Here is a 25,136-nt window from a genome sequence, read left to right as displayed (position 1 = left end):
TGTATTTCTAATAGGAGGTTAATCAAAATGCTAAATAGTTCTTAGCAAAGTGGGGTAGAATTTTAAATGATTTTTAATTTCTTCAGTATTCTTATTTGATATTGCTTGAATAATGATAAAGTTATTGTCTGAAAAAAGATATTTTAAAATGCTCTACAATATAATAAAAAATTTTTAAACTTGGAAAGTAATTTGTCAAGCTGGCAATTTTGTCATATATTCCATAACTAAGAATAATGGTCATTGGACTTGGTGAGTAAGTAAATAAATATGTATTCATTGTGGCACCCATAAATTGACTTTAGATAAGTACTTAATGTATTTGGTTTTTATCTATCCTTCTATAAAATAATTTTATTATATATACAAGTTCTCTAGCACTAATCTGCCACTTATTCATTCATTTATTTAACAGATATTTTAAGAGTACTACTATCTAAATATGTGAACATCAAGGGCATAGGATGAAGAACTGAGATGGGAGGCTCTTGACATCATAGAATATATTCCAGAAAATATTAGAATAAGGGAAAAGATGAAGACAGTGTTTGAAGATGGTGGATACTGAGAGCAAAGTATGAGAAGATCTGATCAAAGAGATTGTTGGAATATTCTCTGATTCAGATTGCAGGTGCTAATTCTTGGAAAGGAAATACACTGGGCATTTTTGATGACCAAAAAAGCCGGGGTGAGTGCAACATATTCCTCTTCTACTATTACTCTGAATTCATAGAAGAAGCTATACAAAATTAAGTGTTATTTTAATCCTTTAATCAAAGGATTTAAATCTATGTTATTTTATATGCATTTCCAAGAAATTTTAAATATTTTTTACTTCTAAACTCCAAACAAGTATCTATAAACTATTTTAGAAATATAGAATATATTGTGATGTTGGATATGCATTGGTTACTAAAAATAATTAAACCAGACACATTTGCAAAAATTATATGTTAATTATAATGATGATGACAATAAAAATAATAATGATATCAGTTCCTATCTTGACTGGGCATTATATCCTTACAGAAAATTTATGATAGAAGATTTATTGTCCTATTTAGACTTATGAAAATTGAAACTAAGAGAGGTTACATCAATTGTGTGAGATTTTGTTGATTTTAAGTAGAAGAGTTTGAATATTTGGATTTTAGGTTTATGTTCATTCCACTACATGTAGACTAAAGACTAAGGCTGACTTGTCTCTCACAGATATTTCAACTAGTTTTAAGCAGCCATCCATGTATTTTAGAGAAGTGAGATAGATCTTAACCCAAAAAGTAAGTAACTGTATGACACTTGGTCCCTGGCTTAATGTATTGAGAAGCCTGGACTTTGAAGTGGCAACCTGAGGGGTGGAGGGACCTTTAAGAGGAGGAGCATAGTGGAATGTTCTCTGGTATTGAGGGCATGTCCTTGGAAGGAATTAAAATTATGGTTCCCTTAGGACTCCAGTTAACCTTTCAGTTGCCCCCTAGTTTTGTCTCAGCATGTGATCGTCCCCATTGCATGTCTTCCAGGCATGATACTATCTGCACTGCACGTGACGCGCTAAAAGGGACCCTCACTAAAAACAACCCCATGCTGTTTGAATAATCATCTTCCAAAACTGTAAGCTCTATCAATCTATTTTCTCTATAAATTATCCATCATCAAATATTTTGTTAAAGTAACAAATAAATGACTAATACCCAAATTCCTCTTCTGGGAATCACCAGCAGCGCTATATGATGGGATTAACTATTGTTATTGTATTTTGACATTAATTAACACTTTAAAAACAAGAACACTTAAATTGAATCTCATTTATCTTTAAAATATGAGTCTCCAAATTAAAATAGTAGCTTTGACTCTGAGGAGAGGTCAGTTATGAGTTGTTAGGAAGACTGAAGCTAAGCTTCAGAGCTGTTTGGGGGGGGATTGTTGTGCTAACTACAGTATAAAACTTTGAATAAAGCATTTGATTTCTTCAAGCTTGAAAGCAGGTGCATTTGGCAAGGTGCAGGGTGGTGATGAGTAATGCTAATGGATGGTTCCTCATGACTGTTTGTCTTAACTTCTTGTCTATTAACTTTGAAGTAGATCTGTTTATGTGTGTGTGTGTGTGTGTGTGTGTGTGTGTGTGTGTGTGTGCATATGTGTGTGTGTGTTACTGGGAATTAAACCTAAGGTCTTTGCATTGAGTTAAATCCACATCATTTTTTCTTTTTTTTAATTTTGAGACAGGGTCTTACAAAATTGCTAAATTGCTCAGGGTAATCTCAAACTTGAACCCTTCCTGCATCGGTCTCCATGTGGTGTGCCACCTCATCTGGCTTATTATACACTTTTAAGGAGAATGGAGTAGACCACTTTTCATTATTTGGTGGACTTTCCTTATGTCTACCAGGATGCCAGTGACTCTCAATTTGCATTTCCCTTTTAAAACCCTCTATCTTTTCAGCAGATCTCAACCCTGTTTTGTTTCAGTGACAACAGAGTACAATGGCCAAAAACTGGTCCAGAAGCAGAATATACAGCAGTTCAAGTCCTTGTAGAAACTCTCATGTAGAGCCTAATTTTCTTTATCTTGTTAAGATTCTGTAGGAATTAAATAAAGTAGCATATAAAGAAAGTCTTTGCAAGACCAGTGCATGGATGCTGTTATTATTATACTCTAATTGCCAAACTCCAAACCTTATGTATCTCAATATCCATGATCATTGTGACTCATTAGACACTAAGAACCCATCCTTCCTTGACTCTCTCTCATTTATCCTTGTCAGTTCCCCACTGTATCCATGTTCCTTTTTCTTGCTTTTTTCCTCCTCTTTGCTAGTACAAGAAGCATGTAAGTATCTTACTAACATTGTCTTACCAAATGGCTCTGGAAGAAGTCAATACATAGACTGAAAATCCAGTGTCTACATACAAACTGATGCAGAGCAGTGGGAGAAGACTGAAGCATTACACACCAATGCTCAGCAGTGTTCACTGCAAAAGGCAGTTGCATGTGATCAAGAGGATCTCTGCCTTGTTTACAAACTAATAAGTAAATGGACCAAGAGCAAGAGCTTCCAGCTCAAGCTTGTTAAGATAAATTTCTGTATGCCACACATTTCTGTTGGCTTCATATTTGTCCAGCAGCCAGAATGAAAGAGGCAACAAAGGGAAAGCACAGAAATCACAGGGTCCTGCTAGAGTTGAAACGTAGATTGTAACCTCTTTTTCTAAGCTTTACCAGCCTGTAGTGGGAATGAGGTTATCTTGATAGTCACAGCTAAAATGACATCGCAGCTTCTAAAACAGGGCTAACAGGCTTCTCAGCCCAATAATCCTGGTAGTGTAAGGGGGTATCTCACACACAGCCATCAGAAGGCATACTTTGGTCAAGCATTATCAGTACTTTATCAGGTGTCCCTAAGAATCACTTTGTGGATCTATCATTCCCTAACCACCATTTCGAGGAGATAATCAGTCCTCTCCACTGCTCTCTGGGAATTATCATGAGTCTATCCATGTTCCTTCAACAACAGGTTCAAGGCTGGCTTTGTGACAAATGACAGTATTCTCATAACTCCAGAACTTGGAAATGAACATGACCATTTAGGTTCAATAGTAGCAGTGGCTCTGACCTGGATTTCAAACACAGTTCTTCCAACTCAGACAAAGCAGCTTTCTGTCCACCTCCACAAATACTCCCAAATATCAGCTACATCCATCCAGGTCAGTAAATCCCACATACACAAAGAGCCATGACTCTCAGTGTAAGATTCTCTTTTAAGTCAGTATAGACAAGAATCTCTAGTACTGCACAACTTGTTTGATTTTAAATGTCACTTTTTTTTTCTAGAAACATGTAGGGTCTTTTTCTATTCAGTATGTAGTGGACATTTGGAATAACTAATGACTAGATCATCTTAGAATTCAGAGCTATAAGGACAGCCTCTTTTCACCATCTTGCTAACAAACACTGGGGCCAGGGTGTGAAGAAACAAGAAGAACATAATGCTGTCTCTCCCCTAGCAAAGTTCCAACCCAACAAAGGACATGCAGTTTCGTCACTGATTACTTAGGGAAGGATACCATGGCAACATGACGTTCATTTGGAAACCTAAATAAGATAAATGGGTTAAAGATGGAAATTCCAAGAGTAATAAATGCCTGCAGATGTGTCTTGAAGGACAAAAGAAGTTATCTAGGTTTTTAAAAAAATGGAATAGAAAGAGGTTTATTTGAAAGAAATCCATAAACAGGACTGAGGATTTAGCTCAGTGGCATAAGCACCTGCCTGGCAACCATGAGGTCGTGAGTTCAATCCCCCTTACCAAAAAAAAAAAAAAAAAAAAAAAAAAAAAAAAAAAAAATCCATAAACAAAAAGTTTGTTTAGTTTGTGAAACCACAGAGAAGTCCACAGTTGTTTAGTATAGATATCTATTATTTATTAGGTTGAAGATTTCTGTTACTGAGATATTGTCAGAGGATAAAGGAAGAAATACTAGCTTCTTTAAAATTTTGCATCAGTTGGGGTGGTGCAGATCTGCAGTGCAAGCTATTCAAGAGGCTAGGGCAGGAGGGTCACTTGATTTCAAGATTTCAAGGCCAGCCTGGACAATGCAGTGAGACCCTACCCAAAAAGAAAACAAATTTGAGCCTCAAAGTACAGAATATGTATTTAGCCAGAGTGGGACCTTGGATTCAGTTCCTATCACCACATGTTTTTTTCATTATTACTGGCTTATGCAATTACTAATTAGAGCTAAGCAGTTACTTAAATATTGGATAATATCTTTAATTATTTTTGAAAGTCAAGTCTAACGAGAAGCACTTTATAGTAAACCATAGTATGCCTGCTCATTAAGACTGAAATTTCCAGTAGATCCTGGTAGTTTTACTTCCTGAAAACATCCCTAAGGTACTCAGTAGCTTGGGTTTGACACGTGGACATACTAGAATTCCATGTTTTTCTTATGGAAATTTATTTAAATTTGTGTGTGTGTGTGTGTGTGTGTGTGTGTGTGTGTGTGTGTGAGATATCTCTGTCTCTCTCAGCTGACTCAAGATCCAGCAGTACAAACTTAATCCATCTTTCCCCCTGCTGTATCAGCTTCTGGTACAAAGCCTGGCACAGAATAGGTAAAGGCATGTTAACACTGTTGCTCTTGTCCTTGCATGTTCCTCTTGCTACTGTCTAGACTTGGCTGTTAGAATTAAGTGTCTATGAGCAATCAGGAATTGTATTTTCAGGAAAAAAAGCAGTGACCATTTAGGTTTGTGACTGTGTCCTGGTCTAACAAGCAAGAGTCACTAATGAAGTTAGAGCACTTTCAGAGCAAATCCCAAATACTGTAAAAAGAACCTACTTAGAACAGAAGCTTTGAGCAGGTGTCTGGGATGGAGTCACATGTTCTTTTCCAAGGACAGGCATTCTGACAAGAATGCAGGACCGTATACATCGCTGGCAGAGTTCAATTCAAAATAAAAATGCAGTCCCTTGTTAATTTTTTTTTTTTTTAAATAGAGCATTAAAGCAAGCACAGGGCCCCTTGTAAGGGCAGATTACGCACCCATGACTCTGATCCAGCAAACACCCACAGTTACAAGTTCACAAAATTCAGTTATAAAATTAAGGGAGTTTTATGAGTAGAGGAAGATTTTTAAGTTTCTAGATGTATTTCCTTTTGCACTCAGGTTGTGTCTTCAAATAAATCCAGACACTTATGTACCTTTATTTGGTGATGCTATCTCACTGTTTCCAAAAGCTGGAATAAGGCAGACTAGTTTGCTCCTCTGTGCACAGACCTAAACTTGGCAACCTCGGACACCTGATTGCTCTTCAGCTGCTAAGATGATGCTAGACTTCAGGCCTCACAATTCAAAATGTATAGATTTTAAAGCCCAAATGGGGTCCAAATTTCAGAACTATCTGGATGACTTAAAGCAAATCACAAAACCCTTAATCCCTTTGCCTGTAAAATGAAAGTGATAGTACCTAGCCCCATAGTATGATTGTGAGGATTTAATCGAGGTAAAAAGTGCAAAGAACTTAACGCAATAAACGCACAAATATGAGAAGCAAATGTCCATAGGCTAACTGCATTCTCTATCTGCTTTACATCTACCCTAATTGGGTAAACGGCATTGCCATGAGGAAGGGAACCTCCACTGTGACGCCTGCTCTCTGTCACTGAACCTTATAAATAGGTTAGTTCAGTCCCCGTATCTCTCAGTCTATTCCTTGGGTGAGGGATGAGGGAGTTGGTGCAGGTGGTCCCTCCTAGCCATACCAACTGAGGGTTTTCTATGCATTCCGGGGAAGGGGGTTTGGTTTGGCTCTTCACTGCCCCATCTCAGGAGTCACCCGGACCCCGACCGACACAGTGAGAGCTCAGCCTCGGCGCGGCGCTCCCGAGCGCTGCCCCCGCCCCCTCCCATCGCCCCCACTACTCGGCGCCCTGGCCTCGAGCCCCGCCCCGAGCCGCCTCCGGCTTCACCCCGCTCCTGCAGCCGCTCAGCCCGAGCCGCTCGCTGGGGCCGGGTGGGTGGCAGTCACGACTGTGCGGTCGCAGGCGAGGTGGCCGCGGGCGCGGAGGGGCGGCGAGCGCGCTCCCCGCGCCTGCGGACGTGCGGGGAGGTGGGCAGGACACCGGCCCGGGCCCGGGCAGGGGCGAGGCCGGGGAGGGCAGGCGAACCGGCGCCCCGGCGTGGATGGGAGTTCCCGGGACCCGGAGCTGAACCGTAGGCAGGACGCGCCGGAGGCAGGCGAGCCTCACGGTCCCTCCCGCAGCCCAGCAGCGTTCCCGCGCGGCCGCGATGATCCCCCCGAGCGGCGCCCGAGAGGATGGCGTGGACGGGCTGCCCAAGGAGGCGGCGAGCGCCGAGCAGCCGTCCTCTCCTGCATCCACCAGCAGCCAGGAATCCAAGGTACCGCACACTTGCCCGAGGGAACACAAACTCACCTCTCGGTTCACCTCTTCCCTTTCCGTCTGGCGCTTGGCCCGGGGGCTAGGACGCGTCCCTAGTTCGGCTGACTCTCGAGGGGCCAGCAGCCCCTTGAGACCTGAACGCCCGGCAGAACCCACTAGCGATGCTGGACCACGTCCCGTGGACCCAGTCTCCCTCCCGCGCGGACCCCAGCCTTGGCGCTAAGCGGCCACTCTAGGAGCGCACACTGTTCACATGGACTCCGGCTTCAGGGGCAGGCAGAGGAGGCTTGGTTGTTTGGTGCTTGGAACCTGTTTATGCCGCCAAGCGCTTGTAGGTGATAAGTGGCTTCTCATGGCTGAGGAATGGAGATAACCTAGGATACTTTTCCAGAAAAGCGTGGGCACCAGGCCAGCAACAGGGTCTCACAGACCCTTTGCTTAATAGGATGTATGCATATATTAACAGTAGTAAAAATGAGAGAGATACTGTACGCGTGAAAAAGTTGGTGTTCCTCTTGTTAGTATTCTAAAAACTTATACTTGTCTTTATAAGAGTCACACTAACTTCTATACACAAAGCCAACTCCATAGCACTTCTGTCACTGTTACTCTTCCTCTGAAACTCGTGTGGGTGCCAGGCACATGTTTGGAAATCTTGGAAGAGGATCAAGTAAAATGTGTCTGCTAACAGAGCTATGCCAACTCAGCTGGGAGTGAAAATCTTAAGATGGAGTTGTACTTTATGGGTTTTTATAAGTGCAGCTCGTCTGGCTCGTTGTACAGGTTTCCTTGTGGGTATCCCCGGGATTTTTCCAATATAAGGCAGACCCTGTCTTGTGGCAAAGGAAAAGATCTTGCTAGTTTAGAGGCAAGTTAGATGGGGCATGAAAAACACAGCTTGGTTGCCCTAGACACTTATCTCTAGAAGCCACCAAGCAAATAAGCAGCATCAAAATCACAATCCAAGTGGCTTGGTCTGATGGTGGTCACTATACATTTCCCAACATCCTACAGTTAACTATCAAAGATGGCAATCTAAGACAGAAATCTTGCTTTTTTAATTTCCATTATTTTTCTGTTGATTCCTCGCTATCTCACCATAAGCATGATGTCCACTATTGTAAAATTCGGTTGGAAATGACAAAAACTTCGGCTTTCCAAGATCATTGTGAGAAGTAAATACATCATCAAGTTTCCATTCCGGCACAGCATGTTTATCTTTTATTCCTTTCTGAGATAAGGAGATGAAATCGGTTACTCCTCAGATGATTCACTCCAAGCAGTCTCATAACACACATGCACACTACCTCTCTTCCATCTAGAAGTTTACAGGGGTTCACATTGTCCAAAACTGACCATCAGTCTTAGATGTGATAGTGACCATTTCAAAGATTACCTAGAGTTTTAAATTCTATTTTAAGTTCTTTAAATGTAGCTAAACGCAAGAGTGTAATTGGTATTAAAACTTTTAAATAGGGCCCATTGCTCTGCAGTAGGTGTGTTAGCATTTGGATAAACACCAGCACGGTTCAAACACACTGTATGAGTTTGCTATTTATAGATGTCCAAATGTAAATTCTTTGGCAAAGCAAAAATCTCATGCAATGCCCATAATTATCTGCCAATTTATATCGCTTTGGTTTCAAATTTATGTAAGTCAGTTTTTGTCAAAGTGGTCTACATGCCCCATTTTTAGACATTACGATTTTTGCTGTCATGGTTTAGTCATCTTTAGTAAGTGGGAAAGGACAGTGGATGGACCCCCTGAACTCCAGGAAACTGAATAAAAATAGTGTACCTGAATGTGAATTTTTCATGCCATAGCATTCATGATATTTTTCAAAGGGCACATACTCCTCAGGAAAAGTAAGGGTAAGCTGCTGGTAAGAGGGCAGAGTGGCACAAAGTGAAAGCAGAAAAAGTGCATTCCCTTCTTTACTCAGACAACCACATCTTAAAGCTCACTGGCATTAATGAGACTTTTCCTTTCTGCAAATGAGAGCCTAGTAGGGGAAATGTGAGCAAGTGGGAATCATTCCATTGCACTCTCCTGGGAAGTAGTCTATTTGTAAAATAATAATAATTATAAATTTCAGCATAAGTAAATTTCAAACCTATTAGACATGTCAAGTGAGGTGATGGATGTGCTCAGTAGATTGATTTAATCATTCCACGTCATTGTTGTATAGTAAAATATCATACTTTGCTGTGTAAATGTAATACAATCATGATGTCAGTTACAAATATCAATAAAACTTGTTTTAAATATACCTCATGAAACAAACATGATTCAGGTCGCTCTGGGCGTTAGACCTCAAGGAAAGCTTCTTAAATTACTTTTCTTAAAAACTTGTTTCAGTAACTTGTAAGAGTAACATGCAATCAGTGAACTGAAAAAATGGGTGCACAATTCAGTAGCAACTATGGACAGCATTTTAATTTATATTTGACATCATTTTCATCTTTTGATATATTTACTTGAGAGAACAAAAGTGAGCATACTGAATGTTACCTATATGTCAGAAATCAGTTTAATCTTCAAAGCAGGAGACTGTTATTTCCATTTTATGGATAGAAGTAGAGTCTCTGAAAGTTTAGATAACTTACCCAATATTGTGTAGCTAGGTGAGTCACACAGTCATGATTAGAACCAGGTAGCTCAAGAGCTCTCAACATGTCTGTAACCGTCTTGTACACCATTCTGCATGCATCAGCCCATTTTCACTTGATGTCCTAAGGGTTTCACACACCACTGGAAGTCATTTGCAGCATTGGCTGCGTCTTCTTAAGAAATCCTTGGAAATAAATTGAGCCTTATGACCATGTTAAATGATTAGTATCCAATTCTTGCCTAGCTTCCTTCTATTTACATGGGGACTCTCCTAAAGGTATAAAGTAATTGAGTATCACAGGATCATCTGGAAAATGGTGCCATCACAAGCTCTCTACTGCAAAGGGTCCAAAGAAAGTCATAAAATATAAAAAACGTTCATATACTCTCTGACTCCATAAAAACACATAAAGTATCACTGAACATAAAATGAGCTGCTAAAACATCTCTAGAAATACATTTACTTTGTGAATTCTTTGAAATGCTAAATCAGAATAGTAAAATTAGAAATATTAGAGATCATCTATTCCATTATTTTTAAACTTGTATATCATTTTAATTCTGTGAATTTATTTTATTATGGAGGATTTCAATATAACACAAACAGAAAAGCAAGATAAACAATCATCATAGGCCCTATCACCCAACTTCAGTGATTATAATTCCTAGAAAATATATACTGTACTAATTTATGCATTACCTCATCTTGATCACCACCACCCTTCCCCCTATATTGGATCATTTTAAAACATATTGACCATCAAATTTTTTCACCTGAGAGTATTGCAAGTTCCATGTATAAAATACAAAGATTATTTTTGTAAAGATGACTATGATCCATCCCATAAGCACATATCACAGGTGTTTTCAAATCAAATCAGCTTGATGATGTGGAAAGATTACAGATTTAGACATTAAACAGACAAAGTTCAATCTCTCTTTTAACTAGTAGCCATTCTTTGGAGGTGCATGAATGTTCGTAGAAAATTTGTGACTAGAAAACTAGAATACAAAACTATCTATGTACATGCATCTGTGTATTTTTTTTTGTTTGTTTGTTTGTTTTTTGTCCTTTTCATTTTTATTGGTACCGGGGATCGAACTCACGACCTGCTTGCAAGGCAGGTGCTTATGCTGCTGAGCTAAACCCCCAGCCCCTCATCTGTGTATTTTTTGAGAAAGAGATTTACAACTTTTATCAGACAGAGAGTACATATATTTCAGTTATTATGTTAGTGATTATATCACTTTTTCAGTGATTAATATATTTTTCTCCCTCTTCTTTCCCCCTGTCTTTCTTTCTCTGAAACTGGAACCCAGCAAAGAACAATAACCAGTCTGAAATCACATTGGAAATTACTGACATAATTCCAGTCTTAAAACTGTGTGTGTCATAGACTCTAGATATCCCAGCATGTTTTTCTCAGAGCAAATTCCTCTAGGCACACATGATGGTGTAGCTTAACGTAACTGTGATTTTTTTCTTTTCATCATATGTGTTGAAAACTTTGAAAGAAAGTAAGGTAGTTCACCCCTATCTTTCCACTATCTATTCCAGAAAGACTATAGTCTATTTTTTTAAGTGCTGAACAGAGATCGTTGAACGAAACAAATTTCCTATTTCACCATCTCTTATCTCAATGAGTTTTCCTACTGATCAACTGAAGGCATACAATGCTTGCTAAGGTCCAACATGAAGTTTTAATGTTGATTTCTTTTACCATCGCTTATATGACCTCAAAGTCACATTTTGATGATGTGGAAGGATTACAGATTTGGACATTAAACAGACAAAATTCAAACTCTCTTTTAACCAGTAGCCATCTCTGTGACCATGAGGTTGTTGCCTAATATCTTCTTATTCTAAAACAGGAATACAAATATCCAATTGGCAGGACCTTCAATTGTAAGGCCTAAGAAAGTGTAGTATACTTAATATCCTATAACCATGCATAACCTCAAGTACTGTTATATTAATTATCTTTTTGTTTCAAATCAAAAGACTGCTACCACTAGCTAACACCAAATACCATCACTGGAATAACTTTAGTAACTACAACTGACATCACTATGGTATTACACAATATTCCTAGACTTGTTGTTATGCTGTTGACTTCAGGGAGATTTTATCTCATTTGGTTTGCATCTCTCATACCCACCAACATGTGACTTAGTATTTGAAAGTGTGCTGTAAGCTTCTTTGGAGCCATGAACCAAAATGCCCTTTCATCCATGAAAGGTACTGTGTGGGAGAAGACGACCACCCAATCTAGCCAAAAGAAGCCCTGAATTGTGGGAGACAACTTCAGTGACTCCCTTTAAATCCAAAACAATTACTGTGACTTGATTATTTGGAGACTCATTTCCTTATACTGATATGTAAAGGCTGGCTAGGATATTTCCTTCTCTCTTCAATTGGCTCTAAGCAATGCAAATAAGGCTAGCCAAGGTGCTATGTACAATATAGATATGTACAGATATGAGCACTCCAGATGAGATGAGATGTTAGAGCCAATAGCTCCAGGAATGTCACCTGGATACAAGATAAGAGACTATGACTCCCTAGGGCACAAGAGTTTGCATATCAGAAACCAAAATGATAGCCCCACAAAACAATTCCACTGGTACCCTAATTGGATTATGTAAATTGAACCTTCTGCATATCTTTATCTCTGCAATTTACAGAGATGCCAATCTTGCACCTGGCCAGCCAGCTCAAAATACTCACCTAATTCCCACCATCCTCACTGTCATTCATCCCTGAGCCATCCCCCTTCTTCCCAAGATAATAAATCCTGGGAGAAGCCTAGGACCAAAGCCTTTGTCTGCATGTTATCACATGGATTGGATTTAGGATTTCTTGGCTGTCTTTAACTTGGAATATGTTTTGGTGTTTTTACTCTCACCCAGCTTTGCATTGATGGTGGTAGATTGGAATTAACTTGCTGGGGTTCCAATTACATCTCAATGGGATTACAAGTATAACCTTTTGGATTGTGAGGCAAAACTAGAAAGAGGACTACAATACTTGGATGATTAAACTCATTATTTGGGTTTACAATATAGCATCTCTCAATAGCAACTAGTTATTTAGCACCTACATTGTGCTGGCAAATGTATATGAAGCTATTACTGAAAATGAATTTAACTTTTTCTGAGGGGAGAAGATGAAATAAACCTTGGCTTTGCATTCAGATAGCATTCAGATAGCCTAAGGAACCCTGGACATGGGCCAGACCTTCTAAATTAATGCCTCCTTTGTGATTTCTTGTATAGCTAACTTTGAGAAACTTTGACCAAGAGTCCGAAGATTCTAATATGCTCAAGAAAGCAAAATTTAATGACTTTCTATACTTTTCCATTACATCCACCATACTTGAAAGAATGATTTGTGCTCACAGCCTTCCTCATTTCATGTTTATACTTTAATCCATAGGAATTACTTTGCTAAAGGTGATTGACTTGTTGAGAGCCCCATGTTACTCAATAATTTTAAGCATTAGTCAGAAGCTACTGGTTTTACATTGATTAATATATCTCTATTTTATTTACTTTTATGCTACTTAAAGTAAAAAATATTCAGTGTACTTAGAAAAATATAGAGTGCATTCATCACACAATCTTTCAGAGATAAATTTTGCTGCATTGATTTTCATACACATTTCTTTATTTGTGTAAATGCCCACTGAAAATAAGATCAGAATAGTATATTCATAAGTGTGTGTTATGCTTTTTGTTCCACCTAATTTTTACACACTCAGTGTTACACACTCTTAAGTAATCAGTAGCATGAATATTAAAGATGGCATAATATCGCAGTGTTGCTCTACAACATCAATTTCGCGAGTCCTTTCTGAGTTAACAATAATATTCTTTCCAAGATTTTATTTTAAAACATTAAATGTATATCTTGATGCAAAAACATTGTATATATTTCTCATTAGTTTCATGATAAATTGTATAACTAGGCCTGACTATAACATTTCTAAATTGTTTCATTCTCATTATCAAAGTGACCTGAAAAAAAGTTCTGTCACAGATTTTATTTTCTAGTAAACTTTCCATTGAAATATACCATCAGTGCACATGATAGATAACAGTTTAACAAATTTTGTTAAAGCAAATTTTTATCTGTACGTAATTACCACATAAATCACAAAGTACAAAGTTACTGGCACCCCAAAATTTCCCTCATACCACCTTTTAGTTACTACTATCCCAAAGCAAGCACTGTGCTCACATCTGCAGCATAAGTTACTTTTGCTTGTTTTTGAACTTTGGTCAGTGGAATCATGTAATATGTACCCTTTTCTGCCTGGCTTCTACTTGGCATTCCAGAGTGAGATTCTCCTGTGCCCTGCAAGCATCAGTAATTTTCACTTTTACTGTTGTACAATATTGCATTGTACGAATGGGATACAATTTATTTGCCCACTTTATTGATGATGGACATCTGCATCATTTCCTATTTCTGGCTGCTGTGGGTAGTATTCCTGTGAGCATTCTGGTACGCATCTTTTGTGCCACAAATGTTTCTGCTGCCCATATACCTGGGAGTGGCACTGCTAGTTTGTAGGGTATACATACCTTCATCTTTAATAGATGCTGTCAACTCTCTCAAGTAGCTCCATCAGTTCATGTATCTTGTAGAATATAAAAGGATTCTTTCTGGGGCTGTAGACTAGAAGTAGAATGCTCTCCAAGCATACAGAGATAATAGAGCTGATCTTCAGCACCACCCAGGATACAAAGCTCTATCTTCTCTTTGTGCTACGTGGTAATGTCTTTCTCATTTTAACTATCTCAAGAGTGTTGACTAGTATCAAAAGGTGGTTTTAAACTTGTATTTTCTCAATGACTAATGAGCTTATAAATTTTTACACATTTATTGGCATTTGAAGTCTTCATTATTCAAAACGTTGTTTTTTCTGCTGGGTTATCTTGTTTTCCCTACTTGTTTGTAGAAATTCTTTATATATTCTGGACATAAGAACTAAGAGAGATGTATTATAAATATCTTGAACTCTAAAATAAAAGGCCTACCTATTTTTGCTTACCACAGATTTTAAATTCAATGTAGCCCACTTTAATCTCCCCTCTTATAGGTGTGCTTTATGTGTTCTGTTTACAAAATATTTGTCTATCTCAAAGTCACTGAGGTCATTTTCCAAGATTATTTCCTTTTATGGGTACATCTGCAAGGCATTTAGAATTTTTTTTTTTGTATGTTGTGAAGTAGAAGACAGTGTACCACCACATTTTCCATAAGTGATTTGGACATGTGAAGATATGGCTTAAATGTGATGACTTTGTTTTAATAAGTTGTTGTCTTGTGGAGTAGGTCCTGCAGACTTGCTCTTTGTTAAAACTGATTTTTGGCTACTTTCGATTCTTTGTATTTCTATATGCCTTAGAGTTTGGGTTTAAATATCTCCATAAAGCCTCATGCAATCATGGGGGGGGTGCACATTTGTGATTGGTTGATTGCCTAGTGCTGGGATTGGCAGTATGAGTACTGCACCCTCTCAGGGACTGGTGGCTGGTATACAGTATATGGGAGGGGAGGAGACATGCTTTCCCTTTTGTCCTTTTGCTCTTGTTATTTCTGGTGTCTGCACAGCCGCCACGTAGTCCCTTAGCCATGCCACCCTGCCTTGGAGCCAGCTGAGTATGGACTGAACCTTCAAAAACTGTAAGCTAAATAAACATTTCCTTCCTTTATTTTGAGTGTCAACTATTTTGTCTCAGCAATGAGAAGAAAGTAACAAAGACAATGTGTATTTTACAATCAACTAATCCTTTTCCACAAAAACACCACTGAGCAATTTGGTCTGGATTGCATTAAAGCTATAAATTTTATTTGTAGAGAATAGACAGTGTTGGATATTTTCCTAATTTATCCAATTCTAGAGCTTTTGCCTTCATCTAGTCCTCAAGCCATAATTTGCTGAGAAAGAAAATTTGTTACTTTTTCAGTTTGAAGTACTCTAGATCAATTTTCATTGTATAAGTTTGAGCCTCCAATGTGCTCTGCGCTTATGAGTTCCAAGAAAAATTTTATTTCTGCTTCACTTTCTCTTCTTCAAATTTTATTCCACACAGTAGTCATCAAAGCCCAAACAATTGGGATTTTTTTTAATGTGGTAAATTATGTGTAACAAAATTTACTATAACAGTTTTCAGGTGTGCACTTCTCTTAAGCGTATTTACAGCAACGCAAGTCCAGAACTTTTGATTCCTACTTGAAATTAACTCATTCAATACTACTTTCATGTTCTCTCTTTCTTCTAGTCTCTGACAACTCCAATTCTATTTCTTTCTTTATAAATTTGATGACTCTAGGTACTGGAATTATGTATTTGTCCTTTTGTGACTGACTTTATTTCACTCAGCATAATGTCCTCAAAATTCATCATTGTTGTGCTATGTGTCAGAATTACCTTCTTTTATAGATTTGAACAATGTTCTATTATCTGCATGTACCACATTTTTTATGCATTCTTGCGTCAGGAGGTAGCGTTCATATTGCTTCTTCCTTTAGCTATTGTGAATAATGCTGTGAAAATGAGTATACAAATATCTGTTCAAAGTCTTTCATTTATTTTGACTTTATAAACAGAATTGGAATTTCTGGATTATATGACAGTTCTGTTTAATTTTTTGAGAATTGCTACATCACTTTCCACAATATTATACTATTTTAGTTTCCCACAAGTAATGCAAAAACTTTCAGGTTCTTCCTATTTTTGCCAACAGATTTTTTTTTTTATCTTACTAAATTCAAGGTAGTATCTCAGTAAAATGTTGATCTGTATTTCTATAGTGGTCACTTATGTTGAGCATCTCCCCCAGTGTATCTTCTTTGAATAGAGGTCTATTCAAGGTCTTTGCCCACTCGTTAGTTGGTTTGTTTAGCTCTTACTGTTGACTTGTAGTATCACACTGACTTAAATCAGAAAATTTAAAGGAGAAAGATCTATTGGATTTTGTGGTTTTAAATGACATTTATTTACTAAAGAAGGTTACTTTTCATGTTTTTATTGTCACTTTTGTGAATTACCAATTCCTGCCTTTGCCTATACTTATAGTGTTCATTCATTTCTTACTGATTTTCAAAAATTTCTTCATGTATGTTAAAACAATCCTATGCATTGCAAACATTTTCTCAGATTGCAATTTGTTTTTCAGTTTTATTATACTTGCATATAGATTTCTTTTCATGTGTTGTTAAATGTCTCAAATGGATTGAGCTACAGTTCTTTTTTTTTCATTTATATTTAGAAAAAGTCTTTTCCACCCAGAGAGCACAAAAATATTAATCTCTATTTTTCTCTAGATCTTAATTTATTCCATTATGAGGTATGAAAGATCTAATATTTCCAAATGATTAATAGGTATTTTGTTGAATTATTTATTCTTTTTCCATTGATTTGAAAGTTACATTTATTATATAATAAATGGCAATATGTACTACACTCTCCTGTACATTCATCTGGTGTATTTTAATGACATGTAACTTTATTTTTACATTTAGTACTATTCTTGTGCATTGCTATTGTATTTTAATTACAGTAGCTTTATAATAACTTTGATAATTGATAATATAAATGCGTTCTTTTAAGTTTTATTTGTCCATCTGAACTTGCCTTTTTGTTTTTCTGTCAAATAATAAAAATAATATTTTGATTAAAACATTTATGACAAAGCATTCAAAATCCTGTCTTCTAGCTTTTTGAAAGATATACTGTACAGTAGTGACCTTTAGTCACCCAACTCTGCAATTCTGTGCAGTTACATAACAAAACTTCTCATTCATCTGATAGTAACTTTGTTTGTTTGTTTGCTTGTTTGTTTGAGGCTGCATAAGTTCATGCCAGCCTTAAATTCACTATGTAACCCAACCTGACCTCAAACTTGAGGCAATCGTCTTCCCTAAATCTCCCATGTGCTGGTGTTAAAGTCATGTAAAACAGGCATGATGGTGTACTCCTGTAATCCCAGCAGGTAAAGTGAGGTCAAGGTCAACCTGAACTGAGACCCTGTCTTAAAAAGACTAGATAAATAATAAGCAAATAGTTAAAGGCATGTGCCACCATATCAGCCCTATTTGACAGTAATTTAATACATTAAAGATGTGATAGGCTGGGTGTGGTGGTGTAATCCTAGCACCCTGGAAGGCTGAGGCAGTTGTAGCCCACCTTGGGCAATTTAACAAATCAGCAATACCTTGTCTCAAAATTTAAAAAAAATTTTAAAGGTAGCTGGATATGTAGTTCAGTCCAAAGGCCCTGGGTATAAACCCTAGTACTGTATAGCAAAAAAAAAAAAAAAAAAAAAAAAAGAAGAAAGCATGATAAATATTTCAGCAAATATTTATAGGTGATAGCTAAAACATAGGGAATTTATTTTTATATTAATTTTGCAAAGTAGGATCATTTCGATTCCATTTATTATTCATTAGCAAATACACCAAAAAGTCATTAAAATGGCTAACATATATAAAAAGATGTTCACCATCACAAGTCATTGGGGAAATGCAAATTACACTACTCTGAGATAATATTCAATTTTGGCTGTTACCAAAAAGGGAAAAGGAAACAAATGTTAGTGAAAGGGTAAGAATAGTACTGTGCACTGCTGGTGGGAATGTAATGGATACAGTCATTGTGGAAGACAGTATGAAGATTCCCAAAGAAATAAAGAACAGAAGGGACACACAACCCAGCAATCTCTCTTCTGTGTATTTGTCTAAAAGGAAATGAATCATTATCTTGTTATCTTTTATGGGTAGCAGCATAACCAAGATATGGAAACTGAAACAGGCTTTCTTTAAAGACAGATAATGCTCTTAATTTATTAGAGTTTCTTTCAGGAATGGATATGGAGTTGTTTCAATTACTTTTTGGCAGACATGGAAGTAATCATGTGATTGTTTTCTGTCCTTTGACCTCTTTGTCTGATGGATTGTATTACTAGATATCCTAATAATAAACTCTTATTTCATTCCTGGAACAAGTCCTTGGTTGGCCATACGGATTTTCTTTTAATAAACTTCTGGGTTTTGGCTGCCAATATTGTATTATTTTTACATCTATACACATAAGGGAGATTATTCTGTATTTGTCACTTTTGTGTCCCTGGTCAAATTTTATTTTTAAGATTATGACAAGTTAAAAAATTATTTGGGAAGATTTCCATGGATTTTCCCCCTAAAAACTGAGAATTTATCTCTTCTTTTAATATTTAGAGAGGGAAGGTAAACTACCCATAATATCCAAATGTAGAATGTATTTTAAAACAGAAGTTAAAGGCACTTTGAATCAAATTTATTGATTTGTGTGTTGCTAGGAAAATGTCCATTCATTTAAATCTTTGTAGCATCTCTGGAAAAGTTTCGCAAGGCAGTCCTAGGACCTTCCTTCAATCTCTACCAACTTTACTGTCGCAGGAATCCTTCCAGATTCATTCAGTGAACAGCTCCTTTTATTGCTCCCTGATTTGTGTAATATTGTCCCTCAGGTCTGGATTTATAATCGAGAGCAGTAAACACTGGCATTCAAATCACTATCTTGTAGAGAACAGGGACTCTTTATCCTTTCCTAAATCTCTTATTCTCCTTTACTTCTCATCCCACTTCTCGGACTGTTCCCTCCTTGTCATAATAGCTTTCTTCCTCCTGCACCCAGTCTCCAAAGGCTACCATTTCATTATCAGCTCTCAGCCCTTCTTAGTTTCTGTAATCTCACTGGGTCTTTACTCACTTATATCCGATTTATATTTCATCCACCAGCTGATAACTCCCAAATCTGAACCCATCTGAACATCTCTCTTCTGAGCTCTAGTCTCATATATCTACCTGCCTCTTGGACAATCTTTCCTGATGCAAACATTTTAAATTCGTTTTATGTAAAACTAAAGTCAGATTTCACCTCAGTTCTTCTAATGTGCTCTTCTTGTATGTTTATTCATAGATATACATTGTCCATAGAGTCAAAGCCAGAAAATTAGAAATCACCCATTACTGGCCCTGAGGAGCCCTAATCAGAGAGATATGAAGCAGAATATGGATTTGAGACAAAATGTGTCTTGGCTCCCAGAAGAGGCATCATTTATCTTAAAGTCCCTTACAGCTAAAATTTGTATCAGCATGCTTTTCTTGGGCCTGGAAAGAGATAATGACCATAGAATAAAGGACTGAGAACAGATATAAAAGAAAAAGTAAAGTGGAGGGTCCCAAACCACTCAGAGTTGCCAGAAGTGCCACTGCTCCTTTGTCCTGCACACTGACATCAGTGGAATTGAAGGAGGCACTAGACTTCTGTGTGCTGCTGACGTGATCCCACATTTCCTTTCCCACACTCTCAATTCTATCAGGAGAAGATAACTTGGGAATCTTGGAAAAGAATCCCATCACACACTTTACCCAATGCTTTCAACCAACACAAAAAGCACAGTGCCGTAGGGCGCCTCCTCTGCTAGTTTCATCTCCATGAAGGTCTGCATCCTGCTAACCCACCCATCCCCCAATCATCCTCCTCCATCACTCTGCAATTCGCTCTTCAGCACAATTCTGTCTTCAGCTTCCTTTCTAAAGTGTGTTCCACTTGTTTTTCTGGTATCCAGTCCTTACTATGCAGGGCTTTTAACTGCTGGCACTTTTCTCCTCCTTCAGATGTGCTGGTTTGGGAAGAAGATTTACTGCTGCTTCCAGATTATTATTCCCCCTCCCCTAAAACTCATAGATTTAAACTTTATGCCTCAGCCTCTTTAATCTACTGCTTTTCTCTAGAATCATCTATCAAGGCCATCTAGTTCTTCCTTTCTCCAAGATGGTAAAGCAATGCTCAGGATAATTCCCTTTACTACTACACCTATCATTCTCTTTGGTGATTTTCACACGATTGATTGTTCTTGCCAATACTCTGACTCCCAAGTCCTTATACTTTTCTCTTCCTGTAATTTTGTCTTATGCCCCCCTCCATGTCAACCACTCATGTCTGTGAGCCCCAAGACTGTCTGCAATCTTTCTAGAATCTCCTTTTAAAGCTTTCTACTCTGTGTCAATCACCTGGTATCTTCCAAATAATTCTTATTATCATTTCTATTCTAATAATACTTCACCCAATCAGAGTATAAAATTCATTAAACCTTAAGCTTACTCTCTTTTCACTGATCCTCATGCAGTTTAGCTTTTCAGGTTACACTTTTCTGTCACTGTAATTAGTCTCTCTTAAATACTCCCAACCTCCTTGCTCGTGTGTCCCTTTGTTCAGTATCACCTAGAGAATTCATTGCTGCCAGAATCAATTTCCCACTAACTCTGTTTTTCCACTTCTGGAGAAAATAAAGACATTTCAAGCAAGGATAAAGCTACACAGAAGAGTCCACGTAGAGAGAGGTGGAATGGAGAGCCAGTGACATCCATGAGTCAGGAGGAGGACCATCACAAAGAAAGTGACCACACTGCCACCCTGATGTCAGATTCGTCCTTTCCAGACCTAGGAGAAGTAAATGCTTTTTGTTTAAGCCATCTGTCCTGTGTTATCTTATCACAACACTCCAAGCTGCCTAAAGTAGTGACCAGAAAAGGATTCTGTAGCAAATTAACTTTGAGTCACAAACAAGCATGGAGCAAGGCAGTGAAGTACATGAAGATCTAGGGAAAGAGATAGGAACATGCTTACTTTATGAAAAGGGGGAATTGAAAAAAGGAAGCCTGGAAAGATAAAAGGTGAGTCCAAGGACTAGATCTGAACTGTTCAATATGACAGTTGTTAACCACATGTGAGCTAGTTACCTTTAAGTTAAATTAACTAGAATTAAAAATTCAATTTTTCAGTTATACTAGCCATATACTAAGTACTTGGTAAGCCCACGTGGCTAGTGGTGACTGTGCTAAAAGCCACAGATTGTGGGATATTTCCATCATGACAGAATATCCTAGTGGACTATAATGGTTAGAGCTTATGGACCTTACTGGTTGTTACGGTTTATATCTAGATGTCCCACTACAGACTCATGCAGTCATAGGTAGGGCCTTTTGAGGATAACTGAATTATAAGGGCATTATAGATGTCTTGCTGTTAGGAAATAGGACATGGTTAGAAGAGACAGATCCGTCTTGGCTCTCTGTTTCCTAGCGGTCATAAGGTGGGCAGCTTTCCTCTGCCAAGACCTTTCATCACAACACTTCTGCCGAGAGCCAGCTGACCATGCAAGGAGCAAAACTGCTAAGCCCTGAGCCAAAATTGCAGGTGTAGGATATTTTGAAAGTAAGGAGGGCAGTTAGAAAACAAGATTAGTCTCACTTATAAAGAAAAGTTATTGAACAAATATTAGTAAAAGACTTGGGGAGTGGTCCATTTTAAGATATAATTTGAAGCAAAAACTTTTAAAAGCTTGTATAAATATGGAGTATGGTGTCAAAGGGAGAGAGGATCCACAGATGATTTTTTTATTTTAAAGAGGGTAAAATTAAACACAACAAAACAGAACATAAGAAAGCAATGTAAGGGACATAAATTTCAAAGCAAGACAACCAGAGGTCTTCACTATCTATCGTATTGTCTCTTATTTTCTTCCAAATCATTACCCAAATCTTCACATACAAAGAATTCACACAAAACAACATAGTATAGAACTGATCTGAACAAGATGAGGAAGGCGTTTTAGGTCTTGAAGATCAGACAATTAAAAATAATCAGACAATAGGGAAATCAACAATGGCTGTCATAGCGTCTGTCATTCTCTTCAAAATAGCTGTCCATACCTTAAAGTGTGTTGAAATTAAACAAAACCAAACAGGATAAAATCACTCTGAACAAAGAATAATAGGACTGCTGGATTTCATATCATGGTGGTACAGAATCAGCACTGGGTACTGTACTGTCTCTTTTTCTTCAAAGTAGTTGTTCATTTCATCATGGGTTATATGAGCAGTTAAATTGTTTATAGGTTCTACACATGCATAAGTCTCTACATGTATTTCTATCCTTTATGTATTAGAGGTAAAAACAAAACAAAGCAAGACAAAATGAAACAAATTCCTATAAAAACATGAAACAAAAATTCATATAAAACCACAGTGCAAGGTGATCTACAATGGTTACTGTATTGTCTCTTGTTATCTTCCATAGAATTGTCTATATCATCAGGCATAGTATAACTGAATATAGCAGTACATGACAATATTAATAAAATTAAAACATTGTAGACAGTGTAAAACTTTAAAATCAGGTAATAATCAAACCAGAGTGGGTATCCTAGTGAATCTTATCATCTTCGGTGTAGTTGCCTGTACTATCAGACTTGATAGTATCAATCATAACAGATTTGAATAAAATCTGTCAATACAAAACAACAATCTAACAAACCAGATTCAACTAAGATCAGTCATAATAAAACAGTGTAAGTTACACAGGGCTTCAGATTAAGTTAATAGGAAATTAAGGATTATTACCATACTATATCCTGTACTTTTGGGATAGCTATCTGTGCCCTCAAATCTAGTACAAGTAGATGAATTGGAACAGAATATAATCCATCTAAACAGAGCAGTGTGGTTAATGTGGGTTTTATGTCCTGATACACTATTAACAGTATATCCTCTGCCTTCTGTTTTTAGACTATTCCTCCCCTTTCACTCACACAGTGTGCACTGTGCATTTTGAGTCCCACCAACTCCCTCAGTCTTCAGATTGTGGGGGGGCAACCTGCTGTTTACCTAAGTGGTTCCAAACCTTCTCACTTCTGGACTTGATCTCAAGTTGTATTCCTTTACCTACAAAAGCCTCAAGATTTTCCTTCATTATAACTGAATAGTTCTCTACTGCACATAAGTATCCTGTCTTTCTAACCTATCTGCAGGTACTGGTTGTGTTACCCCTATTTCTCTCTGGTTCCCTGTCACATAGAACACTGTTTTTCTCATATTTGATTTTCAGTCCATAAACCCTTTTTCAGATTAATTATATTTCCTGTACAGAGCATCTTGGTGGACTGTATCTTCTGATCTACTCTGCCTGTATTTCTTTTTTTTTTTTTTTTTTAGTGTATCTAGGCCATCCATGTTAGAGATTATAGCCAACTTTCTCTGCCTCATTTCTATTATGCTATTTTTCTGCCATTGGTTGTCTGCTTTTCTCCATCATTCCATTGTCTGCTCCACTCATTGAGGCCTCTCTGCCACTGTTCCTGATAACCTGTTTATTTTTTCTCTCTCTCTCTCTAGAATGCCCTTCAGTGTTCTCTGTAGGGTTGGATTGGTGGTTACAAATTCCCCCAGTTCCTCTTTGTCTTGGAAGCATCTTGTTTCTCCATTAATTTCTAGAGACAATTTTGCAGGATACATCAATCTGGATTGGAGGTTATTTTCTTTCTTGACTAGAATACTTCATTCCAAGCTCTTCTTGATTTGATGACCTGTGTTGAGAAGTCTGCTGTGATTTTGATGGGTTTTCCTTTATAGGTAATCTGTTTCTTTTCTTTGATGGTTTTTAGTATTCTGCTCTTATATTGATTTTCTGGGATCTTAATTATTATATGCCTGGGTGTAGTTCTCTTTTGGTTGTAGGTGGCTGGAGTTCTGTATGCCTCATACATCTGAATATCATTTCCTTTTCCTATGCTTGGGAAGTTTTCCTTAATTATTTCTGTGAATAGCCTTTGTAGTTCCTTTGTTTTTACCTCTGCTTCTTCACTCACATTTTTTATTCTTAAATTATAGACCCTCTTGTCATCTTCTAGCCTTTTTATTGTTACTGCCTGTTTCCTTGTCACTTTTTAAGAGATCTTTCCTTTCATACACAGATTGCAAACCTGTCTTCAAGTTTTGATAGTTTATCTTTAATTTTTTTCAAGCAGTTTTTCCCGGCTTTCAATGGAGTTTTTAATTTCCTGGTAACCTCTTTGAATCTGCTTCATGTATTCTACGTTTTCTTTACATGTTTCTCTCATTTTTTTGTGTGTTCCTCCATTCTTCAATCTGTGTCTTCTTGAGAGGTGCTGAGCATTTCTTTGATTAATCTACATATATCTTGTTTTATTTGATTAAATATTTCACTTTTGTGCTTGTCTATGAGGTCCTAAAGATACCTCTTTATGTCCACTGATGCTGTGTCTGATATTGCTTGTTTGCTGCCCTCAGTCTATTTTGTATTTACCTCTCCTGGATCAATACCCTCAAGGTTGGGAGCTGGGGGGGGGTTCTTATTTCTTACTCTTGTCATGTTTTTGGTTTCTTCCATACAGGTGTGTAGTGGAGGTCCCAGCCCCTTTCCTTATTGGTCATGGTTCTTCTGAAGTGTGCTGGCTAGGGATTTCTGCCCTCTCCAGTTTGCTGTTGGTCATTCAGTTGCAAAGAGGGGCATTGTTAATGTGTGCCATGTGTACATATGTGGTTTGGGATGACTTATTGGGTCCCTTCCAGGGGCATGACCCAGCCCAAGCAGACCCCACCAATCTACTCTGGGAATGGGGCAACCTACTGAAGTCAATGCTGTTCCTTGTTCCTACCCATCCTTCCCAATTCCAATATTTTGTCCAGTTGGTTGGCCCTTTCCCATGAGAGGGTCTTATTCCCTGCACTCACTGTGGTTTAATGCAGGTCTCAACACTGGCT

General features: G+C 37.7%; 1 protein-coding gene and 1 long non-coding RNA gene across 5 annotated transcripts in view; one reads left to right on the top strand and one right to left on the bottom strand.

The window, feature by feature from the left end:
• LOC134478572 (uncharacterized) overlaps positions 1-7,238 on the bottom strand; it is a 133,792-nt gene extending 126,554 nt beyond the window's left edge. The window contains exon 1 of the long non-coding RNA XR_010051315.1: positions 6,940-7,238. This is a non-coding gene — a long non-coding RNA (uncharacterized LOC134478572). The remainder of the gene's footprint in view (positions 1-6,939) is intronic.
• Positions 6,482-25,136, top strand: part of Stac (SH3 and cysteine rich domain) — a 131,606-nt gene continuing 112,951 nt past the window's right edge. Inside the window, exon 1 of one of the 4 annotated variants that reach the window (XM_013156510.3) lies at positions 6,482-6,904. In XM_013156510.3, the coding sequence (XP_013011964.1) occupies positions 6,794-6,904 (111 nt within the window). In that variant the 5' untranslated portion in view covers positions 6,482-6,793. The remainder of the gene's footprint in view (positions 6,905-25,136) is intronic. The other 3 variants (XM_013156509.3, XM_003473473.5, XM_023566567.2) reach the window with 3 other exon arrangements.

This window comes from Cavia porcellus, unplaced genomic scaffold (assembly GCF_034190915.1).
Source record: "Cavia porcellus strain 051 isolate PalLab524CR breed Dunkin Hartley unplaced genomic scaffold, mCavPor4.1 scaffold_13, whole genome shotgun sequence".
Classification (NCBI taxonomy): domain Eukaryota; kingdom Metazoa; phylum Chordata; class Mammalia; order Rodentia; family Caviidae; genus Cavia; species Cavia porcellus.
This window is presented reverse-complemented; position numbering and strand designations above follow the sequence as displayed.